Source organism: Chrysochloris asiatica, unplaced genomic scaffold (genome assembly GCF_000296735.1).
Source record: "Chrysochloris asiatica unplaced genomic scaffold, ChrAsi1.0 scaffold00051, whole genome shotgun sequence".
Classification (NCBI taxonomy): domain Eukaryota; kingdom Metazoa; phylum Chordata; class Mammalia; order Afrosoricida; family Chrysochloridae; genus Chrysochloris; species Chrysochloris asiatica.
The window spans coordinates 6144512-6167909 of record NW_006408569.1 but is presented as its reverse complement, the minus strand read 5'-3'; the positions used below and the strand labels follow the sequence as shown (position 1 = coordinate 6167909).

The 23398-nt window shown below is 37.8% G+C and overlaps 1 protein-coding gene across 1 annotated transcript in view; it reads right to left on the bottom strand.

The window, feature by feature from the left end:
• Window positions 1-23398, bottom strand: part of ZNF280C (zinc finger protein 280C) — a 43526-nt gene that overhangs the window by 4280 nt on the left and 15848 nt on the right. The window contains exons 4-14 of the mRNA XM_006862866.1: window positions 22223-22369; window positions 21981-22090; window positions 19266-19483; window positions 16713-16870; window positions 15999-16099; window positions 15076-15222; window positions 9439-9570; window positions 3874-4020; window positions 3671-3738; window positions 3127-3267; window positions 549-611 (exon numbers count right to left, since the gene is read on the bottom strand). Coding sequence (XP_006862928.1) covers window positions 549-611; window positions 3127-3267; window positions 3671-3738; window positions 3874-4020; window positions 9439-9570; window positions 15076-15222; window positions 15999-16099; window positions 16713-16870; window positions 19266-19483; window positions 21981-22090; window positions 22223-22369 — 1432 coding nt within the window. The remainder of the gene's footprint in view (window positions 1-548; window positions 612-3126; window positions 3268-3670; window positions 3739-3873; window positions 4021-9438; window positions 9571-15075; window positions 15223-15998; window positions 16100-16712; window positions 16871-19265; window positions 19484-21980; window positions 22091-22222; window positions 22370-23398) is intronic.

Here is a 23398-nt window from a genome sequence, read left to right as displayed (position 1 = left end):
ACTGTTGCTAGCTGTTGTTGAGTTCTCAAGCCCCTGGCTGTGGACCCTGTGTATTTTGAGTGTTTTTCAACCTAGGGAGCGCCTCAGACAACATTCTGTGATCTGTAAGGTTTTCATTGGTTTTCTTTTCAGAAGTAGATTGATTATCCGTTCTTTCTAGTCTCAATCTGGAAACTCCACTGAAGCCTGTCTACCGTGGATGACCCGGCTGGTATCTCATATACTGACTGGAGGGAGAGTGCCACAATACGACACTTTCACAACAAACTCACAGACTGGGGAGGGGGTGGAAGTTGGAGTTACTATACTAGATATCTTAAACATTTTTCTAACATTCAAATATTGTTGGAGAAGCGTATTTTTGTAAACATTTCACCTTACTGCCTGACACTGGTGACATAAGCTATGGAAATAATGAACAGAAAGAACTCTGTTGTTACATTCAGTAGCAATTGGTTACATGCTCAAAGGAAGCACCCCAAACAGTAGGTTCAAAAAAGCTACCATAAGTTTGCAACAGAAAGAATCAAAAGAGATCGTCTGGTTACCTGGAAGTTCCGGAATTTTTCTTAAAAAGACAAAACCGTTTACTTGGATGGTTACTATGAGACCTGGAGAGACAAAAGATTTGATCACTTTTATTTTATAGTCAGTTTCCATAATATTTTCTAATAGCATCTTTTTTTATAATAGAAATTGTTACTAGTATTAATAATGATCACGTTCTTACCTTAATATGATTGTGTGTGTTTGTGTTTGTGTGTGTGTGTGTAGAATCTGGAAGGTCTTGGAAGTAAACACTACCTGAACTAAATGCCATTGTTTACCATCTGTAAAATCAAACACTTAAAAAAGAAGAGTTCTTTGCAATTACTAGGATAGCTTTTAAAGAAAGCAAATCATAGGAAGCAGAGCTGTGAGTTAAAATAATGCTTCCTTTAAGCACAAAACAGAAAACCATTAACCAAACTTTATAGTCAATGTTAATAGCTTTTATGGCCGCTTTGAAACAGGTAAGAGTTCCGGTATTAGAAAGCAAGGCAGGGATTAGCTAGGATTCGCCAAGCACAGATTACTAGAAGGATGGTAAATGGACTGGTAACATCAGGATCACCTGGGAGCTTATAAGAAATGCAAAGTCTCAGGCCCCCTGCAAACCTACTACAGCTATCTCTGGCGGTGGGGGTCAGGAATCTTTTAAAGGGGAAAACCTACACACCAAAACATTTGTGAATCCAAAAACATCAATGACATTAATTACACTTTTAATATTGTGTACCACTATTGCTATACTTTTGCAAAATATTCCAGGAATCTTTTTTAAATGAGCTTTCCAGGTGATTCTTCTGCAAGGTAAAGTCGGAGAAGCACTAGCCAAAACTCACAATTACCTCACCTCCATTTAGTGGTTAAAACATGACTGACAGTAGTTAAAGGAGCAAAGGGTAAAGAAATGAGGGGAAAAAAGACCACTTTCAAACGTTGATGGTAAAATAAGGAAGGTTAAACCACATCTCCGTCATCCTGAAATATAGTCCTAAAAATATCTCTAGGCGGAACGAATGTGGTAGAGACAGAGATGAAATGAAAGTGAACGAATCGTAGAAGGTGGGGGACAGGATGAAGTGTGAAAGCGGGACGTGTGCTTTCTTAGATTAACAAGCTGACAGAGGCAACTGCTGTTCTGTGTGTGCAGTGAAGTCACAGCAACCCTCTGTAGGATTTCCGAGAGCAGCTGATGGCTCTGAACTGACGACCTTGCGGTTACTAGTCCAGTGCTTATCCTACTGCAAATAACCTGACCAGGGGCCAATACAGGTAACAGGGGGAAAAAAAAAAAGGTAATTTTGGGAACAATGAAAAGGATAAACTGAGTAATTAGTCAATAGTGTTAACCACTGAGACAAGAATAAACTCTTCATGATACTGAATAAGGTTTATACAGACACTGCAGATAAAAACAGAGCTATTAAAGACAGATAGGACCCATTTAAGCAGAGTTTGGAGGTTTAGAAGTGAGCACAGTGAAAGATGTAAAAGGTGAGCTAGCCTGCAGGAAAGGCTCAGGACGTGGACACCATGAGAGAACAAAGCAGCATTCAGAACACAGAGTCTAGAGGCAGAGGTGCTGCTGGACTCGAAAGAGAGATCAAGGTCCTGAAAGTCATAGGGAATGACTGAAGTTAAAATGGGGCCGTAGAAAGAAAGAGGATACAAGTTACAAGTGGATGTGACATGCTGGCACTAAAGGTGGCAGGTACCATGAAGTCTGGCTGAGCATCAAAGTGGAAGAAACCTTTGTGAGACAGGTGCGCTTCCACATCAAAAGGGTGGGGAACACTCTGAAAGCAATGGCCGAGCATGACCAGAAAGCAACAGAGAAAATAATTTCTTTTGATTATATCTTATTTCTAAAATAATCTTTATTTGACCAATCAATTTATCAGATTTATATATAAGCAATTTCTGGCTATTTTCAAAAGTAAAAAACACATCGTGAAGGAATAAAGTAAGCACCTACAAATGAGATCTAAATTAAATAATGTGAGCTCTGAAGGCTTTTCCTACCATAGAGTACATGGTAGGGGATCAAATAACATAAATTAAATCAATTTTTGAAAAGGAAGTCCAACAGTAACATCATGACCATAGTCTATTGTTTCACTGAATGAATGCAAAGATGGATGGCTTGAAAGGACAGATGAATGAGTAAGAGAGAGAGACACCGGATCCAAAAATGCTCTTAACATCAGAAAAAAACCTGGAGCTTCTCAAAGTAACTGGTTGTATGTATTTGCTTGATAAAAAAATTTGAAAACATTTAGTGTTATATTTGAAAATAATGACTTTTGGAAAGACCTGTAAAAGATTTTATTCCCACAGAAAAATACCCCCCCCCAACAAAGCTACTGTTAATTAAATTAACACTGTCTAACTGCTCCTATAATGTTTGTCCCAGGAATTTTATGACTTACTCTGGTGGAAAACAGTACTGGGTGAAGTGCTAGACCTATTATTAGACGATTTTGGCAGTGAACATACTGGCTTCTAACAGGATAACCCTGCTTTCTAAAAACAAACTTCTTCAGTGGATATTTTCATAGACCATGAATATGTTTAACTTACCCCACCATGTGATTTATAAAAGCTTCGTTACAGTTAGTGTTGTATTTGCAAACATTACAACGGGCATTTGTAGAAAAGTGGCTTGCAAAATCTTTTATTTTGGAACGACACTCAATGCAGCCATAAGCACCTCGGCGGCACCTACTGACAGAGAAAGTGATGATATATTATAAAAGGAAAAAAACAAAATAAAGGAAAGCCTTATTAACATTAATTTTATTAAATGAAGTCAAGATATTTAAATCACTGTCTTTAAAATGATTATTTACAATTTAAACTTTGCTTCGGAACAAAGAGCTAAAATAGGAATAAAAAGGAGCAATGTAATTATTTTGAATATCACAAGCTATACATATAATGCAAGACATAAGGTTAGTGTTACAGATGAAAATTATAGATGAGCTTTTATTCATTTGCTTGGCCTTTATGCCAGTATGTGGTATCACGTGAATGTGCAAGGGGGCTTTGTGCATGGCAAATTCCTATAAGTTTTTAACATTTTAAGATTAAAATAGCACTGTTTATTAGGAACAAAATATCTTACCTTAGGTTCTTCAGAGCTGTGCTGATTTTACTTTTTCTGCTGCGTGGTTTCTTTTGCTTGCCAACAGTCTGTGTTTTGCATTTAGAAGTAACCCCACATGGTTTACTTGCTTTAGGTCTACCTCTGGGTCTACCTCGGGGTCTACCTCTGGGTCTACCTTTGGGTTTACCTGCAGTGGGTGCAGGTGCCTGAGGCTTACTTACAGTCGATTTGGGGGTATTTTTAGTGGCTTTAGTTTTAGAATTCGGAGGTGAGACCTGCAGAGAAGTGCTCGGAGTAGTACTACTGTAAAGAGGAGTTGATTGACTTTGTTGTGACTGACCATGTCCAAGTGAAGCTCGAATAGTAACCTACAAAAAGAAAGGAACATATGGTTTTAGAAATGCAATCATCACGTTAGTATTCAAATATCACTTTACTGCTGATAACTGATTGGAGACTGTAGGGACAAACTGCACTTTGAGAAGGGTGCCAAAACAATTAAATGGGAAAGGACCTTCTTTTCCACAAATGGTGTTGGGACAGCTGAAGTTGGCCCATATACTATAAATACAGGTTTACTCAAAACAGATCAAAGACCAAATTGTAAGAGCCAAACTTATAAAAAACTTTTAGATGAAACTGTGATGTTGGGTTAGGCAATGGTTTCTTAAATATGACACCAAATGCATAAGCTACCACGGAAAAAGTAGACGAACTGAATTCCATAAAAATGGAAAACTTTTATACTTCAAATGACACAAGAAAGTGGAAAGACAACCCATAGAATGAACGAAAATACTTGCAAACCATATCTCTGATAAGGAACTAGAATGTGTAAAAAACTCTTAACACTCAATTAATAAAAATGCTAGAACTAACCTAATTGAAAAATGGGCAAAGCATTTGACTAGGCAGATCTTTAAAGATAAACAAATGGCCAAAAATTATATGAAAAGGTGCGACCATCATTAGTTTTCAGAGAAACACAAATCAAAACCCCAATGAGCTATCACTTCACACCCACGAAGATGGCTACAATAAAAAAGACAACAATAAATGCTGGCAAGGATAAGGAGAAATTGGGAGTCCTTACATATTTCTGATGGGAATGTAACACAGTATAGAGCATTTACTAATATTCAGAATATTCTTGTTGTTGTTAAGTGCCTTCGAGTCGATTCCGACCCATAGTGACTCTGTATAGGGTTTCTGAGGAGCAGCTGGTGAGCTTGAACCACCGACCCTGCAGTTCAAACGGCTTTGCCGTCTGGTGCATTGACCCACAGCACCGCACCGGGACTCCAGAACATCCTTAGATAGAACTAACATAAAATGTATTGGTTAGTAGGATTACACATGGTTTGGTACTGGACTAAAGACCTGAGGTACTACCTTGGCCCAGTCATGTAACCCTAGAGTAAGTAGTTGATTCTATCTGAGTCTCGTTGTTGTTTAGGTGCCCTTGAGTGGGCCCTAACTCATCACAACCCTGTATAGGGTTTACGAAGCTGTAAATCTTTAGGAGAGCAGAAAGACTCACTTTTCTCTTACGGAGCAGCAGGTGGTTTCAACTACTGATCTTGTGTTTATCAGTCCAGTGCTTACCCTATCATCTATAATAGGGGAATAATACCTGCCTCAACTAACTCACAGGATTATTAACACTGGAATCTTCATTCTAAAGTTCTAGACAATATTTACTATTATCATTACTAAATCATTATTAATAATAAAGGAAGATATGAGAAAGGACTATACTGCTTATATTATTTCATTTTGGATCATTCATACCTGTGTTCCCCTCCACTGGACAAAATTTAAAGAGATGTCAGAGAAAACAACAAAAAGGAAATTAGAGTGATCAGTGTATATTCAGACATGTGCTTGCTTACTTAAAACAGCACAGCTAACCAGCAGCAGAACTTGCATCTGAGAGCAGATTGCATAATATCAACTTCAAAACTTCAACAAACTGGACTTCCGGCAAGATGGCAGACTACACAGACTCTCTACAACAAAGATTTAAGAGACCAAATAAAATAGACACAGAAAAAATTCTGACACCCTGAACTTCAGAAGAAAGAATAGCGAGGGGGATGGAATGCTTGATGAGAGGAGAGCCCAAGCAGGGATGGTGAGAGAGGGAAACTGACTGGTGAATGGCTGGCCAAAGGCGGCTCCACTATCTTGTGAGCAGCTTTGGCAGCGGAGGCAGGCCAGGCAGAGCAGATTCACACATGTGCCAGGAAAGGCGCAATTTCTTCTTCTTTCCCATGCTCCCTTAGTGACCACAGGTTTGGCCTGCTCCCATCCTTATCAACTCCCAGTGCAGACCCTGCTCTCCAGGAGTTTGGAGCCAGCTGCACCACTTTGGTGGGTAGATTTGGTACCTGGATCCAGGTGGACTCAGCTTCAGACCTACAAAACCTGCAGAACCACCAGACCAAAATTTAACCAGTCTCCCTGACCCCAGTTTCCCTGTGGTCCTAACAGACACTGAAACCAGCTCCATCAAAAGACCCATGAACTACTTCCAGATTGAGTGCCCTGAACATAAATAACACCAAGGCCAACAGGAACTCCATCCCTAGATGGAACTCTATTGCCACATCCCTTCCAAAACCACCTCACAAGCTCCTTTTATTGCAAAAGCCCACCAGAGATACTTCCCCTTCAGGTCTAACAACTGCATGGTTTGTTTTTTACAAATATGATAAGCCTCACAGTGCTTCAGAAACAACAGACAACTTTAGCTCACACAAAGAAACAAAAGAGAATGGCTCAAACAAATGACCAAGATGCAGAGCCAGAAAACATTTCTGAGAAGAAAAGGTCATAGAATTAACTGAAAAAGAATTCTTCAACAAATTGGCAGAAAGATTGAGGAAAGCAAGGAGAACACAGAAAAAACTTTAGAAGAATTCAGAAAAATGCTACAAGAAGAAAGCAACTTTATAAAAAATGCTAAAGAGTGTTCTTTGAACTAAGAACCAACAAAAGCAGACAACAACCTAAGATTACCATACATGACAACACACCCAGAACTGAACCCAGATATAGAAGTATATAAAATAAAACAAACATCAAAGTAAAATGAAGTCAGCTACAAAGCAAAGAGGGAATTGCGTAGCTCTAGAACTTTCAAATGGCAAGGAAGTCAAGTAGAATTCAAGATAAAACAAGACTTGTTTTAAGCAGGGAAACAAATACATTACAGTGTAACCTCAAAGAAAAACCTGCACATCAAAATAAAAATGGGAACTCAGAAAGATTTCACAAACATTAATACAACAGAAATGAAAATGAAAAGAAAACCCACAATGGGGAGCCATCAAGGCAAACCATCAAGTTCCTTCAGGACAAACCCCCTGCAAGAGTGAAACTCAAAGGAACACAGGAGAAAGTATGTAAGCTTGCTGGTGACCACGTTGGTCTCCTGGTGAGTGGAAGAGAGGGAAAGGCAGCAATGAAGATATGGGCCAAGTTTGACCACGTTCCATAGAGTCTGGTGGACCTGGAGATGAGAGAGAGAAGAGGGGTTGGCTGGTCCAAAGTGTGGTGAGACCTATGGACTCCTGAGCCCATGGACAAGGACATAGCCACAGAGGGCTGGAGCTGAGAGCAAATCACCCAGCTGTTGTGAAGTGAGGGGAGACACAAAAGAACACCCAAATTTGTAGATAGTACTCATTCAACCTAGCCTCAATGGTTTGATGATCAGAAATCGACTAGAGAAAGATTAATAAATAATTTTTGATAAAGGATACAAGTGTAAATTGCTACAATTTGATGAACTTGACCTATACTTATGGATGTAGTAGCTCAAGATACCAACAGAGAGGGAAGGAGTCTTCACATCAAGTATCAATCCTATCCTCTCTGTATACAGGGTAGATAGGGACGGGCAGCTTAGACACAGGATACTTAAAATGAGGGGGTGATAAAGACATGAGGTGACTGGCTTATAAGTTTTCAAGAGGGAGTTTAGTTTCAGTATGTAGGGGAAGGGAGAGTCCCCGCTGAATAGTTTTCATCTTGTCCATATTGGTCTGGTGAAAGGAAATGGGGATAAGATTCTTATGATTCAATAGTGAGTAATTGTTATCATGACTAATTGTGACTGTCACAACTGTAATGGTAGAAGTTTTGTAATAAAAAGAGGAGAGTAGTTAATCTTGCAGTCAGGTCAGGAACAGAGAGCCCTAGGACCATCGAGGGAGAGGAGCACGAGCAGAATGTGGGACCCTCTCCAGAGAGGCAGTGACACCAGAGATGAGAACATGGAGAGAGGGAGCAGCTGAGGACTCTAGACTCATGGAAAGAGAAAGACTGTGTGTTGGTGGCCAGGGGGCAGGCTTGCAGAATGTGTCCTTTGGTTGTTTCAATGATTATATATTCCTGAGTTATTTTGTTTACATGCCTCCCCCCCCAAAAAAAAAACCCACCACCACCAACAACAGAGGGAAGACAAACAAACACTATTGAGTGGTGGTGCATGGGGGAGATTGTACTCACTGCAATGAAACAATGAGTGTAAAGCAGATGTTCCCCATGTAGACTAATCACTCAATTCACAATAATAACTAAAAAAAAGTGGGAAAAAAAGAAAACCCACAAACAAAACGAACTCAGCATAGAAAATTGTATGCAACCAAGACTCCAGCAGCACCACCCAGAACAAAATACATTGAAAAATGACAGCAATCAATTCATACCTGTTGTTAATTACACTGAGTGTAAATGAATTAAAAGATTAAATGATTCAAGAGACACAAAGAGCAGAATGGGACGCTCTCTATAAGAGACATATCTAAAACTGGTGACAACCTATAGGCCATTATGATGAGTGAAAGTAGTCAATGACAAAAAGGCAAATATTGCATGAGACCAATGTTGGAAAAAGTTAAAAAAAAAAAAAAAGTATTCTTGATAAAATAAACAAATCTATGATGGTTACTTGGTTGAGGGGGAGGGAAAATTATTCATGGGCTAGAGGGTTGACACATGTTTACATGGGTGACAGGCAGGCAATATGCAGCAAGGAGGTTAGCCGAGGAAAGATGAAGGTAGCTGGAGACACAGGGAGGAATACAATAGATACAGTAAGTCGAGGTAAATACTATAAACTGTTGGTACATGGAGGGGATTACAACCATGTGATGAAGTAAAGTATATGATGTGCTGAATGTAAAACTGATGATCTGCTCTGAAAACCTTCACTTAATTCACAATAAAAAGTTGGGGGGAAAAAAGTGAAAGCTTGTAGAATATGAAGTTTACCAAGAATGTGCCATAGCTATCTTTATATCCTAAATACATATGTTTTTATTCAACAAATCATATTCCTGGAATCTAAGGAAATAAACATCAAAACAAACAAAAAAGTATTTTCAACCAACCTATGGCATTCATGTGACAATGCCAGATGCTGGAGACACAAAGATAAATGAAACGCAATGCTTTATCTCATATATGTGTATATATATGTATACTGCCAACTGGCATAGTTCAAAGACAGTCTACATAATATTGAAATGATGGACTGCTTCAGTCTATAATGACTCTACAACACACTTATCATAAAAGAAGACCACTGCAATGTATCACATGCTAATGAACTAAAAAAGTTAAACCTGCTTTCACTCTAAATTGGATAAAACATAAAATTAAAGTCACAATAAGAAACAGAAATTATTTAAAAATATTTTTCCAACAGATAAAACCAGGCAGGAGTTTATTTCTAATTATCATACAAAACACTAAAATACAAAAAATTTAAAACTCACTTTTGTCCCAGGGGGCAATCCTTCTAGTTCTCTAGGCTTTAAAAATGTACGATGCTGTATCTTGTGGTCAGTTTTCTCCTTGCATGTCAAAAATTGGAGTCTGCATTTTGCGCAACGATGTATTCCTTTTTTCTGTTTATAGGGGGGAAAAATTTTATCAAACCAACCATGGCACTGGAAATTGCTCTTAATTCTAGTATTTCAATATTTCAAAAAACTAGTTCTTTACATCTCCAACCATAAATAGTAACAAAATACAATTTCATTTTTAAGAATCTCTCCTTGCATTCATATTTGGGTTCCAAAAGTATTTGTTAGCATATAGGTACCCAACATGAAAATGCTATCAATTGGGTTCTTATGAAAAAAGTACTGTATGAGTCACAGTGTGAGAGCTGTTAATTTTAAATTTGAACAATCAGCTATTCAAACATAAGATACTGAGAAATGAACTATGTTTTTATTTCATTCATTGTAATTCATTTCAGTGGTCACACGTGGCTATGATACATTAGACAGTGTGGTTATAGAGACATACATTAGGGCAACTGATCCTACTTGAGGACCTTTTGACTGAGCTTCTACCTAAGCAGTCTTGTTTTTATTTCACGGATGGGAAACATGATCCAAGATACACCTAAGTTACTTGCCCATAGCTGGTTAATGACTAGTCCAATGTTCTTTCTACCATATACCATCAATTGTAATCTTTATATGTTCATGCTCTCAAATAATGAGTATAAGTATAGTCACGGCTGAATTTTCTCTACCTATACCTTACTCTGTTTCATGGCTTTAAATAGCATCCAACCAACTGCCTATTCAGCACTGCTACTTGATAGCCATCTGATCAACTTGGACAAAATTAAATTCTAGGTCCTCTCCACCCACTTGACCTTAGAAGTATCTTCTTATAGCTACACCAAGGAAAAAAGAAAACAAAAAAACCCTGCTCACTCTTTCACACCTCACATCAAACCCATTAATAAAACCTGTCAAGCATTACCTTAAAAAAAATAATCTTTTCACTTTTCCTTCACCTCCAGTCACTGCTACCATACTGATGCAAGCAACTCACCTGGACTACTGTAATAACTTCCCATCGTCTCCCTGTTTCACCCTTTTCCCTTCTGGTTTGTTCTCCCAGTTATTGCTGGAGTGATCTTAAAAAAGGGCAGATTGTTCACATGCTGAATGCCTCCAAAGGCTTTCTGCATCTGTCCAAAGTGCTGACTATGGATTGATTATAAGGCCCTACGGAGTCCTGGTATGGCGCTGTGGGCTAATGCGTCAGACTGCAAAGTCACTTGAACTGCAAGGTTGGTGCTTCAAGCTCACCAGGTGCTCCTTGGAAAATCCTACACAGGGTTGCTATGGGTCGGAATCGACTCGACGGCACTTCACAACAACAAGACCACCAAGTCTAGCCTGCATTCTATTGCTACAACCTCATCTCTTACTATTCTAGTCTTCCTCTCACTTGTTTACTTGGCTCCAGTCACACCGGCTTCCTTGCTGTTTATTAACATCCTAGGTATACACTGCTTTCTCATAGTTCCCTCTGTCTGGAACATTCTTTCCTAGCTGTCTATATGGCTTATTCACTATTTCCTTCTGACATTTACTCTTTGATCACCTCATATTAAACAGCAACCACACTTCTTCACCTCCTAACCTTTCGTACTCCCTTCTCTAACTGTACTTTCCTTCCACAGGATTTGTCACCAGCTGGCATACGTATACAGCCCAACACACACACACACACAAATTATCTTCCTTAACTATAATGCAAATTCCAGGGCATTAACCTCTGTATCACCAATACCTAAAACAGCCCCTGGCACATGTTGGTTGTTGTTATTAAGTGCCGTCTAGTTGGCTGACCCATAGCAACCCTGAACAGGGTATCCGAGGCTGTAAATCTTTACGGGAGCAGAAAGCCTCATCTTTCTCCCACGGAGTAGCTGGTAGTTTCGAACTGCTGACCTTGCAGTTCGCAGCCCGATTTGTAACCACTATGCTACCAGAGCTCCCTGGCACATGTTAGGCACTCAGTAAATACTCAGTAAGTGACTAGTGACACAGACAGCAAACATGCACGAGCAGCAGGCATAATTCAACACACTTTACAGTGTCTGCCACTCCACTCAAAGAACATTTGCCTAGAGTCTTGAATTGGGAGACATTTAAGCTACTATGCCTGGAGTTGGATTCAAATTTTGTACATCGATATGCTAATAAGGGTGATGCTGGTATATGGTTTGTAACAGGATGTTCAACTCAAGAAACTGATCTGCTCTAAGAGCAGAGGGAAAAAAATCATCTGTGTTTAACTGTTCATAAGAAATCTTGGTAGTGCAGTCAAGAGCTCGACTAGTAACCAAAAGGTTGGTGGTCTGAACTCACCAGATGCTCAGTGGGAGAAAGATGTGGCTGTCTAATTCCATAAAGATTATAGCCTTGTAAACCCTGTTGGAAAGTTCTACTCAAGAGATGGTGGAACCAACTCCACTACAGGTTTTTTGGGGGAATTGAACATTTTGACAAGCATATTATACTGTTTGTGTGATTTGAGGGATTTGCAAGTGTAATCCTGTCATTTCTGTCTTTAGAGCTTCTATGAGTGTGAAATATACCTCTGTAACAGCTTGGCCTCTGAAGTCAATTTTTTGGCTGTACCATATATTGGCAAGTTTCTCACTCTCTTTAAAGCTTTGTTTTGCTCTTCTATAAAATTGTTGTTCATAATAATACACCTGCTTTTTAGGGTAGTATAAAGGACTAATAAAAAAGAAAATATGAGGGAACTTCAAAGTTTGTGGAAAAATGGAATTAAAAAATAATGCAAATTAAAGCTTATGAAGTGTATTCTATTTGCAAAGTGAAGTACAAGTATAGTTAGAAAGATTTCTGATAAAATAAACATTTTATATTTAATATTTATACACACACAAATGGAATTTCCCCACAAACTTAATGAAGCACCCCCATACAAGTAAATCACACCTGGTTAACTGACATAGTATTACTGAAGATCTAATGACACATCTGGAATATTTTATCCTTTCTTAAAAGTCATACAAATTGGATTGTCAGCTCTGAAATCACTGAACAAAAAAGCACTGAGTTACAACCAAAGTCTTCACAAAAAGAATGAAATGAGCCATCAAGGCAAACCACACCACAATCATTGTTGCTGAATCATCCAGATTCATAGGGATCTTATATAGGACAGAGTAGAACTCACACCTAGGGTTTCTAAGGTGATGAAGCTTTATGGAAGTAGACTGCCACATCTTTCTCTCGTGGAGTGACTGGTGGGCTTGAACCGCCAACCTTTAGGTTAGTACCTAAGCTACTGGCATACCAGGGGCTCCAAAATGAACCATAGAACCCCCAATTCTTACTGTGTGATGCTGCACTAGAAACGTCATCTGAACTGCAAGTCAGCTATGGTTTTCAAGTGTTTTGTAAATAGTGACAAATATTAAAAAGGTCATAAAGAATGCCTGGTGATATCTCTTATGAATCGATTCTTTTCTCTTTCCCGATGGTTGCTTGCCTCTCTTTGCTGTCGTATGAAAGCACCACTGCCCCACTGGCTCCCAGGCTGTAGTCTTTACGGGAGCAGATTGTCAGGTCTTTTCACCCGTGGAGCTGATGGTGGATTCCAACCACCGACCTTTTGGGTAACCTCTGAGTGTTTAACCATTGGGCTTCCTTCCAGGGCTCCTTTAAAGCCTACTTCCTAAGCCCCACTGACAGCAAGACCATTCCGACTGAATAGGATTTCCACAGTTGTAAGTCTTTATGGGAGCTAAAAGCCTCCTCTTTCTCCCATGGAACAGGCTCATGGATTTGAATCACCCAAATTTACAAAAAACACAATGAAAAAGCAAAACCCATAAATAATAAATTAAAGGGGGAGGGAGGGCACTCCACAGTGTATCCAGGTGTCCTGATTTGCTAGAAGGTCTGAAAGGGCTCAGACACTGTGACACTAACAGCTATGACTCACAATGGCATAAAGAAAAGATCCAGAGCAGGATCTGGTCAGCAGTTAACTGTTAACTCTTTTCAGTGAATAACATGGAAGTGTTTGCAGAACAAATTCACAGGAGTTAGCCATGGGCCAATTATGCAAGCTGCCTTCTCTAAAAATGAGCCGAGTTTCAGCAACTCCGAGCTGCAGGGCTCACTCCTTCCTACACACAAGGCAAGTTAAGAGGCATAACTCAGTGTTATACAGCCCATGGAGTGGTCCACCCACCTCTTACCTTTCTAAGCATACATCATTATCCTCACATCTACATTTCACTCTGGAGCTTAGTAAACCATAGGGAAAAGAAAAGTCTCATAATGAAAGTTAGAGCTACTGCTTGATCTCATTCTTCCTTTCAAAAATCCAAGGCCAAAAGATATAGCGCATTAAGAACAGTGGTACCCTAACTCTGTTCAAGAAATGTTAATAGGTATTGTGTAAACAAAGAGTTCAGTGGTCCAATAAGTTTGGGGGACAAGACATACTATATCAATTGCTTAGAGATTTAAAATGTACATTATCACATATTAAAAACTCTGAGAAGTCTTATTTTAAAAAAACAATTGAATGTCATAAATCCAGTCACTTGCCCAATTTATTCTACCAGGAACATTTTTGAAGGGAACACCTGTTAACATCTGATGGAACACTATTGGGAAAATACTAGACTAGAAGGATGAGGAAATTCTGCTTTTAGGGTTTTGGGTTCCAATGAACAACCATGAGTGGATTTTATGATTATTCAGAGTATAACTGAAAGCAAAGTTTGTGACAATGCTGAATAAACTGGCCATAACAATGAAACCAAGGACAAGAAAATGTAAAGAGCTGATCAGCAAGGAGGCAAAATTTGATTACATTATTCACTGACTTCGGATTTAGACCAAGACAATGTTACTTTTTCAAACATTCAAGAAGCGATTTAGTGTTTCATCAATGCTTGAAAGCATTGAGCTGAAGCTCAAACAAAGGAAGGCCTAATTGTTTCAGTAAAGCACAAAAATTTGAATTGAAGGGCGAGGTACAAGCACTAATACTGGTATCCCAGAAATCACACAGTATAACCAGCAAAAGTCATCCTGGAAACAATGAATTCAGTATAGCTTACTGGCATAGTTCATGTACCTAGTAATAAGCATCACTGCTGCTTTGTCACTGGCTATTTTAATAGATCAATCTGGGTCACCAATGACAACCATGTGGTTTTTCCTAAGAAAAAGGAAGCTAGAAAATAGAAATACACTTTGAAAAGAAGCTTTCTCTTTCAATTCTATTTTCCTCAGTTTTATTTTGAGAACTATTTTCAAAATCATTCATATTCCTACCAACCTGATTAGAGATTCAACTGATCTTCACCTTTCCTCTCCACTCTATGGTTCCCATTTATTTCCACACATTTTTCAAAACGTTCACTATTTATGAGCCCCATAATCACCAGAAAGTAGACAAGGGAAAGATGTTTCACAAGTAATTCAGTGTGCATTTTAAATTAATCATGCCATTCAGAACTACTCTGCTGTCTTTTGAGCCAATCTTCTAAGTTACAGTCAGTCTTTTCACTACGATAGTATGAACTAAGAACTCGTAAAGCTCACCTGATGCTTCATGTAATGATTCATGAAGGGTGTTGCCATTCTACTCACTTTGAGGCAAAATGGACACAGCAAGTTCTTAGTGTTTTCATGGAATGTTCTAAAGTGAGTGTCTACTTCAGAAAAGCAAGACGACCTATACTGGCAAACCTAGAAATACAAAGAAGGCTTAGTTCAAATTCAAACTTTAACTGATAGGCAAATGCATCAAAGTAAGCCATGATGAGTCATTTATTTAGAAGAATGTTATATACTACAAATTCAACTCTGCTGCCTAGTCAAACAAGAACCCCATCATTGCAAAAATAAAGGTTAAGTTTTTGAGACAAAATGTTATTTTCCAATGCTTAAGGGTACATTCCTTTCTTCTTTTCAGCTCTACAACTCCCTATCAACACTTGAATTTTTAAGTTCTGACATCCCGTGTCTACAGGACAATTCTATAGGTGTTTTTTCATGCTATATGAAACTGTATCTACTTCTCTGCTTTTAAAATGGCATCCAGGTTATGCCAGTAGAAATTTATCTTTATCTTCCTTTCCTATTACTGGGAGTCATTTCAAATTTTGGACAAATACCAGTCCCAAAGCATCTAGATGGGTTTCTGTAAGTTTTTCTATTTCCTTGGCGTGCCTATATTCTTTCTTACATGGTCAAATAAGTCCGTATATTCGTCTTTCCCCAGCACGACTTTTCTTTTTCGAGTACAGGGGTCAGCAAATGATGGTCTGCAGGTCAAGTCCAGCCCACCCCCCCACCTACAAATGTATGAGTTAAAACCCGGGGAGTTTCCACTAATGAATTATTTACAAGAGGGTCATCCATTTTAGTAACCAATTTTATTTAAATGATTTAAAACAAAGTCACCAAGAATATTATTGCATGTTTCAGGAAAATTAAATACGCACAATAAAATGGATGTGTACCTGGCAAATATATGGCATTTCCCCAGGCTTATGAGTGTCCTTCATATGTTGTAAAAGAGTATGTTCTGATTCAAATGACAATTCACAGATTTTGCAAATAGCTGGGAGTAGATAAAAAGACATTATGCCACTTCAAGGATGCATACACATAAAAAATTACTTTGAATATTCATAACAGCAATAATAATAGTAATGGTTGCCACAGTAGTGATGGTGGTTCTAACAATTCTATAGTAGTCAACTAACTCTGTTGCACTGTTCCAAACACTTTCTTAATACTAAGTTAATGCTCCTAATATCACTAAGAAAGGTATTACTATTATGACTTTTTAGATGAGGAACTTGAGTATAAAAAGATTAAGTAATTTGCCTGCAATCTCAAAATGCCTAGCAACAGAGTCTGGTTTTAAATATCATTCATTATTTTTCTCATTAAAAGTTTAAACCAAGGCCACTGATTTCATGTTTGAAAACCAAAGAATCTCAGTTTCCTAATTTAGTCCCTTATATACAATACAATCCAAGAGAGACTTCAATTTTAGTAACTCATTTTCTTTAAAAGTTTATATAAAGAATGTGTTTTTTGAGTTTGCTCTCATATTACGAAGTCTATTTCTTATTCTTTTTTTTCTTCTCAGAAGCCATAAGGTTTCCTACAGTTTTTACATCATTCAAATCAACACTATCCTGCGTTTAAGTGACGTGGAAACTTACTAGAAAATTCATGGGGGGTGTGTGTGCTTTCGATGTGGCACTGCAGCTGGAATGGTGTGGGGTACTGGCGGTAGCAGTGCTGGCAGGTGGTATGGTTTTCCCAGCTCTCACTGTTCTGCTTTTCAAATTCCAAATGGTGTTTCATGTGGTTCATAAACCTGTACATGATGGTAGCAGGCACAAACATTCAGATTAGGAAATCATATAAACAACTTTCAAACAACGACCTGAACCTAAATTTAAAAAAATGCAGTTCCATTAGTGAAAATAAAATCACATTATGAAGTGGCTCAGTAAACACTTTGCATTTAATCTTTCTTCGAAAAGAATCCACTCATGTTGTCAATATGAAGTTGCTATAATTCTTAATAACTATTTCATGTTAAAAACCACTTATTTTTGGTAAAAAAAAAAAAAAAAGCAAACTTCTCTTCCATACATGAAGTATCATCTACATTTTAAAATAAAGTGTTTAAATGAGGTAAACCCTACCACCAAATGCAGCTAGAAATTAGAAATCTTTTGAAGGCCCTGAGTTATATAATAGGTTCCTGTGACTTAAAAAGAAAAATGATATACATTTTTACTTATATCTTGGTTTCAACATACACGCAACAGCAAGTTTAGTGCCTATAACTACAAAAACCTTTTGTGTTATTTAATAATACAATCCATTTTTCAGTTTCACAGTCGGCTTCCTTAAAAGGGGTCTTACAAGTACAAAGCCTATGACCTTCCATGATTTGTTGTTGTTAAGTGCTATTGAGTCAATTCCAATTCCTAGAGACCTTATATAGAGCTTTCAAGGAGTGGCAGGTGGGTTTGAACTGCCAACCTTGCACTCAGCAGTCCCACCAGGACTCCTTCAATAGTGCAGAGGGCAATATAAAAGGCATACCTATTTCAAAGAGTTTACTAAAGCTTTTTGCTGAATTTGAAGTAAAGTTATTCAACCACAATGATAATTTTAGATTGTGTCAATTATTAACTATTATTCACTTCAAGTCCGCGAGAGAAATAATCTTGAAACGAATTTATAATGCCACCAATTTAGACATTATCGCAAACCTTTATTTCCTATCTTAAAAAAAAAAAAGTTTTTCTCTTTAGAGTTGGTTATGGTACACATTGAAATTATCTTTTTTTTTCCCCCTTTGGTTTTAATTCCAGTTCTACTATGTTGTTGTTAAGCGCTGTTGAGTCAGTTCCAACTCATAGGGACACTGGGCAGAGTCTCCAAGGAGCGGCTGGTAGGTTTGAACTGCTGGCTTTGTGGTTTGCAAAGTCCAGTGCTGATCCTACAGTGCCAAACCTGGAGTATTTTTAGTCTTGGCTAAATATTTACATAAAGACATTTTTAAAGATCGCAAGCCGTTAGTCTTCCAGCTCCTCCTAATTTTAAGTACTTAAAATTTTATCAACCCATGTGAAATATCTTAACCAATTAGCCATCTCTCAATTACTATACCGGCTCCCATCAGCAACTCATACTTCTCAAACCAGTAAATGAAGATGGAAAAACAAGACAAAAACAGACATCTTGCAAGGCTGGTCTCAGAATGAAGTAACTCTAACTGGGTTTGGTGACATTTGATATAGAAAAAAACCTTATAATCATTTAACTCAAACATTGAAAAGCTGTTGTTAAGCGCTGTCAAGTAGGTTCCAACTCATAGTGACCCTGTATAGGGTTTCCAAGGAGCGGCTGGTGGATTTGAACCCTCAACCTTGCAGTTAGCAGTCCAGTGCTAATTTTAGACAGCACCACACCAGGATTCCATTTCTAAACATGTTTAAAAAAATTCATGTTTGTAAAACAAAGTTTGAAAAGCAGAAGTCACTAAAATTTTAAATGTGGTGGTGATTATGTGCATGGAGCCTAAATCTTTATGGAAGCAGAAAGCCTCACCTTTCTCCTGCAGAGAAATGCAGGATTTGAACTTGTGACCTTGCGGTTAGCAGCCCAACTCATAACCCATTACGCTACCAGAGAAATCTTCAAGATTCAATTGGGAGTTAAATTTCTATTTTTTTAAATGTGTTAAATTTTAAAATCAAAGCAGATTATGTTTCATGAAACTGGTCATTTTCTAAAGAAGACCATCAAAAATGATCCCTTTCTCTGCAATGTAAATGTACTGGAAATTATAAATATCAATTTAAAATGTCAGCATTAAATAAGACTAGTATGGAAGAAGTCAAAATAGATGAAGCAGGTCTTGTGATATGAAGAAAAGATTCAAAAGTAGCTAGAAAATAAAAATAGTGCATAAAAACTTTTAGTTTAATGATAATATAGGGTAAAAAGAAGCTGTTTTCTCTTCAGATAAGATTTGTTTTTTCTTGGGTTATCTGAAAGATACAACTATGTGAATTCAGGACACGGATTCCTACAACATAAGACAAGACAAAAGCTTTTCATTAAGACAATCTGCCTCTGTTCTTAGTAGCAAGTGTTCAAACTGCTTATGGAGGATGACAAAGAAAACTGCAAGCTACATTTGTAACTGGCGCATTCCAATTTTAACCCCGAAATGAAAAGTACTGACATACCGAATATTATTTTTAAGAACTTTCAGGCAACTGAAGCACTTAAAGGTTGTGTAAGTCTTCTCTTGGTCCATTCTTCCTCCATGTCTCCCATAATAGAAATCACTCACCAACATGATCAGTTTTCCTTTCTCTGAATCAGTCTTATTTTTGTTTTCGACATTTGAAAGCTCAGCTTTATTATTTTCCGAAACGTTATTTATTATGTCTGGACAACAATACTAAAAGAGAAAAACATAAGCCTTATTCAATGAATAAACACCTGTTATTTTAATTAACAACAAAATAATCCCACAAACAAATTATAAAAACTTAAGATCAGGACTTGTCTGTTAGTTGTGATATTGGAAGCTATGCTATTGATATTTGAAATACCAGCAGGGTGGCCCATGGTGGACAGGTTTCAGCTGAGCTTCCAAACTAAGACCAGGAAGGAGAGGCGGACTAGTCACTTCAGAATGTTTAACCACTGAAAACCTTATGAGTAGCAGTGGTACACTGCATATACCACCCAAATATTGCAATGATTGTGAGGTTGGCACGGGACCAGGCAGTGTTTCATTCTGTTATGCATAAAGTCACTATGAGTCGGAACCAACACGACGGCACCTAACAACAACAGCAACAATAAGATCCAGACTGGCTACAGATCCAATACCTTTCTCCTTGCAATTTACCTTTGAGATGTCAATGTTTAATAATAACTTGTTCCTTGGACAAAAGCCATTCATTTCATACCTGTGTCAAGATAGAGCTTAAAAGGAAAGGTAGTTTTTTATGGCATAAGGAGCTCTGGTAGCTTAGCGGTCATGAGTCGGGCTGCTACCCTCAAGATCAGCAGTTTGAAACTACCACCTATTCAGCAGGAGAAAGGGGAGGTTTCCTGCTCCTGTAAAGATTTACAGCCTCGGAAACCCTACACAGGGTTGCTATGAATTGGAACCAACTCCACGGCACACAACCACCACCAACAACCATGTATATTTTAAATGATCAAATAACACAGTTGTTGTTTGTTTGTTGTTATGTGCCATCGAGTCGGTTCCGACCCATAGCGACCAGTAGTATCTCATTAAAGCCTGGTTGAGACTGGATCTTGATTACAACTATCCTGCCATTCCCCTGATTTGAGGTACTAGAAAATGCAGGATACAGAGATGCGTTACGGAGATTTTATAAACTGTAACACATTCAACAAGAGTCTCTATTGGAAGGGGAAATTTACCATTTACCTCATAGTAAAAGAAGACCTTTTATAAACTGATCTTAATGTTGAATATTTCCAAACATGAGGCTTTTTTTCTCAACGAGACAAGACTAACTAATCCATTTACTATGTTGTTGTTGTTATGTGCCGTGGAGTCGGTTCTGACTCATAGTGACCCTGTACAGGGTTTCTGACGCTGTAAATCTTTACGGGAGCAGAAAGCCTCATCTTTCTCCCATGGAACAGCTGGTAGTTTCGAACTGCTGACCCTGAGGTTCACAGCCCGATTCATAACCACTACGCTTTGTAGGATTTCTTTAGAAGAATTCCCTATAAGGATAACCAGAAAAAGAGAACAAACTTTCTCAAAACTCAAAACTGGATACACAAAAAGCAACCACACAGTGAAAGACTTAATGAAAAAAGAAAGCATAATGGAAAGCTGTGATAGAACCAAGATTAATTAAATCTATCAGTTAAACGAATACAAATGGGGGTTAACTCAGTTACTAAGATTCTCACATGGAATTACAAAAGAAAAAGTAACTGTTGGAAGCTTAAAAAACATACCCAAACCAAGGGTTGAAATAAAAGGATAAACAAAGAAAATAATAGGTAAATGGAAATAATAAAAAGCAAGGGTTCCCAAGTCTCTGGCTCTAGAGCCCCTTCAGGCCTGGAAGTGTACTTACCCCATGGCTTGTACGCTTCTCTTTTTCTCCTTATATACCCTACACTGCCTTTTGTTTGTCTCCTTTCTCCCTTCCTGCCATTTATACTAGCCATGCAAAAAAAAATCCACACTACTTTCATACAAAACACAACAGGACACCAGAATACCTACTAAAACATTTGGAATGTTGCATAAACGCCACACCTCATCGGTGCTTTGCAAAGTACCTATACCTAATTTTGAGAGCTTCCTAAACCATGTTAAAATGAGAATTAATTCATAAACTGTTAATTGCCATAGAATTGGTTCTGACTCACAGAGACGCTATACAGGATTTCTTAGGAGCAGCTGGTGGGTTTTAACTGCCAACCCTGTGGTTAGCAGTCCAGTGCTTATCCTACAGCGCCATACCAGGATTCCGATAAACAACTATAAAAGCTATATTCTACTAGTTCATGTCTGAGCATTGGAAATTAAAATGTAAAACTAAAATTTTTCATTGAGTCACCTGACATGCATAGGTTACCAAGGTTACCACTGGGCAGGGGGAATCAAACAAGATATGTGAAACATTAACAATCTAATAAAATGCCAGTTTTATAGGAAGTTTAAAAAATGACATGAGCTTGTGTGCATGAACTTAATTTAAAAAATTTAATGGTTGACAATTAGGAGGGAATTTAAAAATGTTTTATAAAGATAATTACTATGAATATAAAGTTTATTTGCACTATAGGGAAACATCAGTACGTAAAGATTTCTTATCTAAATATCCAAATAAACCAATGATCACTGTATACCAATCCTTACTATAACATGAAATTTTATAAACGTTTACCTTCATGTGATATTTCAGAGGATCCAAAAGATTAAATTTAGCATTGCAATTTGGACAAGCTCTTTGAAAAGGTGTTCCAATTTTATTTTGACTTGCTGAGGTATTTGTACCTGAAATAAATTAAAGGACTTTTATAGCTCAAATTCATCTTTTTAAAACCCTGAAGAACCACTAAAAGTAGTTTTAAAATGCACCATGACTTCTAAAATACATTTCATTTTTTTATGTTAGATTTCATTTACCTTGTGATGGCATAACATGGGAAGGTGTCACTGAAGTTGAGGTATGCATGTCAGAAATACTTTCCTTGATCTTTGGCTTTTTTGGAGTAACAGGGTTCACTTCAGAACTAGAAGGACGTTTTAATAATAGTGAACTTTTAGGCGTATCTACAATGATTTAAGTAGTGAAAAAGATATTGGTAAATACTTTACTATAAAATACAGCTTACAATTGCTACTAAAATGACCTATGTTAAAACTACGTAAAAATACTTTGGAGCTGAAATACAAGTAACATAATTTAATTCTCTTATCAAACAACCAACAATATAGAATGACCAAAACTTATTTAGTAAAGGGGTAGAAAGGAATTGCACAAACAACTATTATGGACTACATATATTTAAATAATTCATGTAATACTATTTTGATGCAAAGAATTCTAAATATGTTTCAAATAAAGAAATGCATAAATAGCGGGCATGAAGTCGGACAAAAATTGGAGAAAATACTCTAAGTGTAGACAAATTTATGTTTACAAAGCATGACTGCATTTGTTACTAAAGGAAAACAAAAAGCAAATGTCTTCATTCTACAAATTTATAGACCCTTTAAAGATGTTTTTAACAATTTAAGATTCTAATTAAAGACTTCAAGGCAGTCTTTTCTCAACCTAAGAAACTGACAAACGGTATACTCATGTCTTTAGATGAAATAATTTGCTTCCTATGTAAAAAGTGGAATGACTAATCTTGAATACTACCTCGCTCGTTCAAAGGAGCTCTGGTAGCGTAGTGGTTATGAATAGGGTTGCGAACCTTAAGGTCAGCAGTTTGAAACTACCAGCTGTTCCGCAGGAAAAAGATGAGGCTTTCTGCTCCAGTAAAGATTTACAGCCTCGGAAACCCTGTACAGGGTCGCTATGGGTCGGAACCAACTCGATGGCACCTAACAACAAGTGTGGCACTGTAAATACCGGACTGCTAACTACAGGGTTGGCAGTTCAAACCCATTAGCCACTCCTAGGAAAGTCTATACAGGGTTGCTATGAGTTGGAACCGACTCCGTGGCACTTACATTATCATTACTAGGTCCCTAGGTGGTTCAAATGGTTTGTTGTTGTTGTTGTTGTCAGGTGCCATCGAGTTGGAACCGACTCATAGCGACCCCATGCACAGCAGAACGAAACAATGTTCG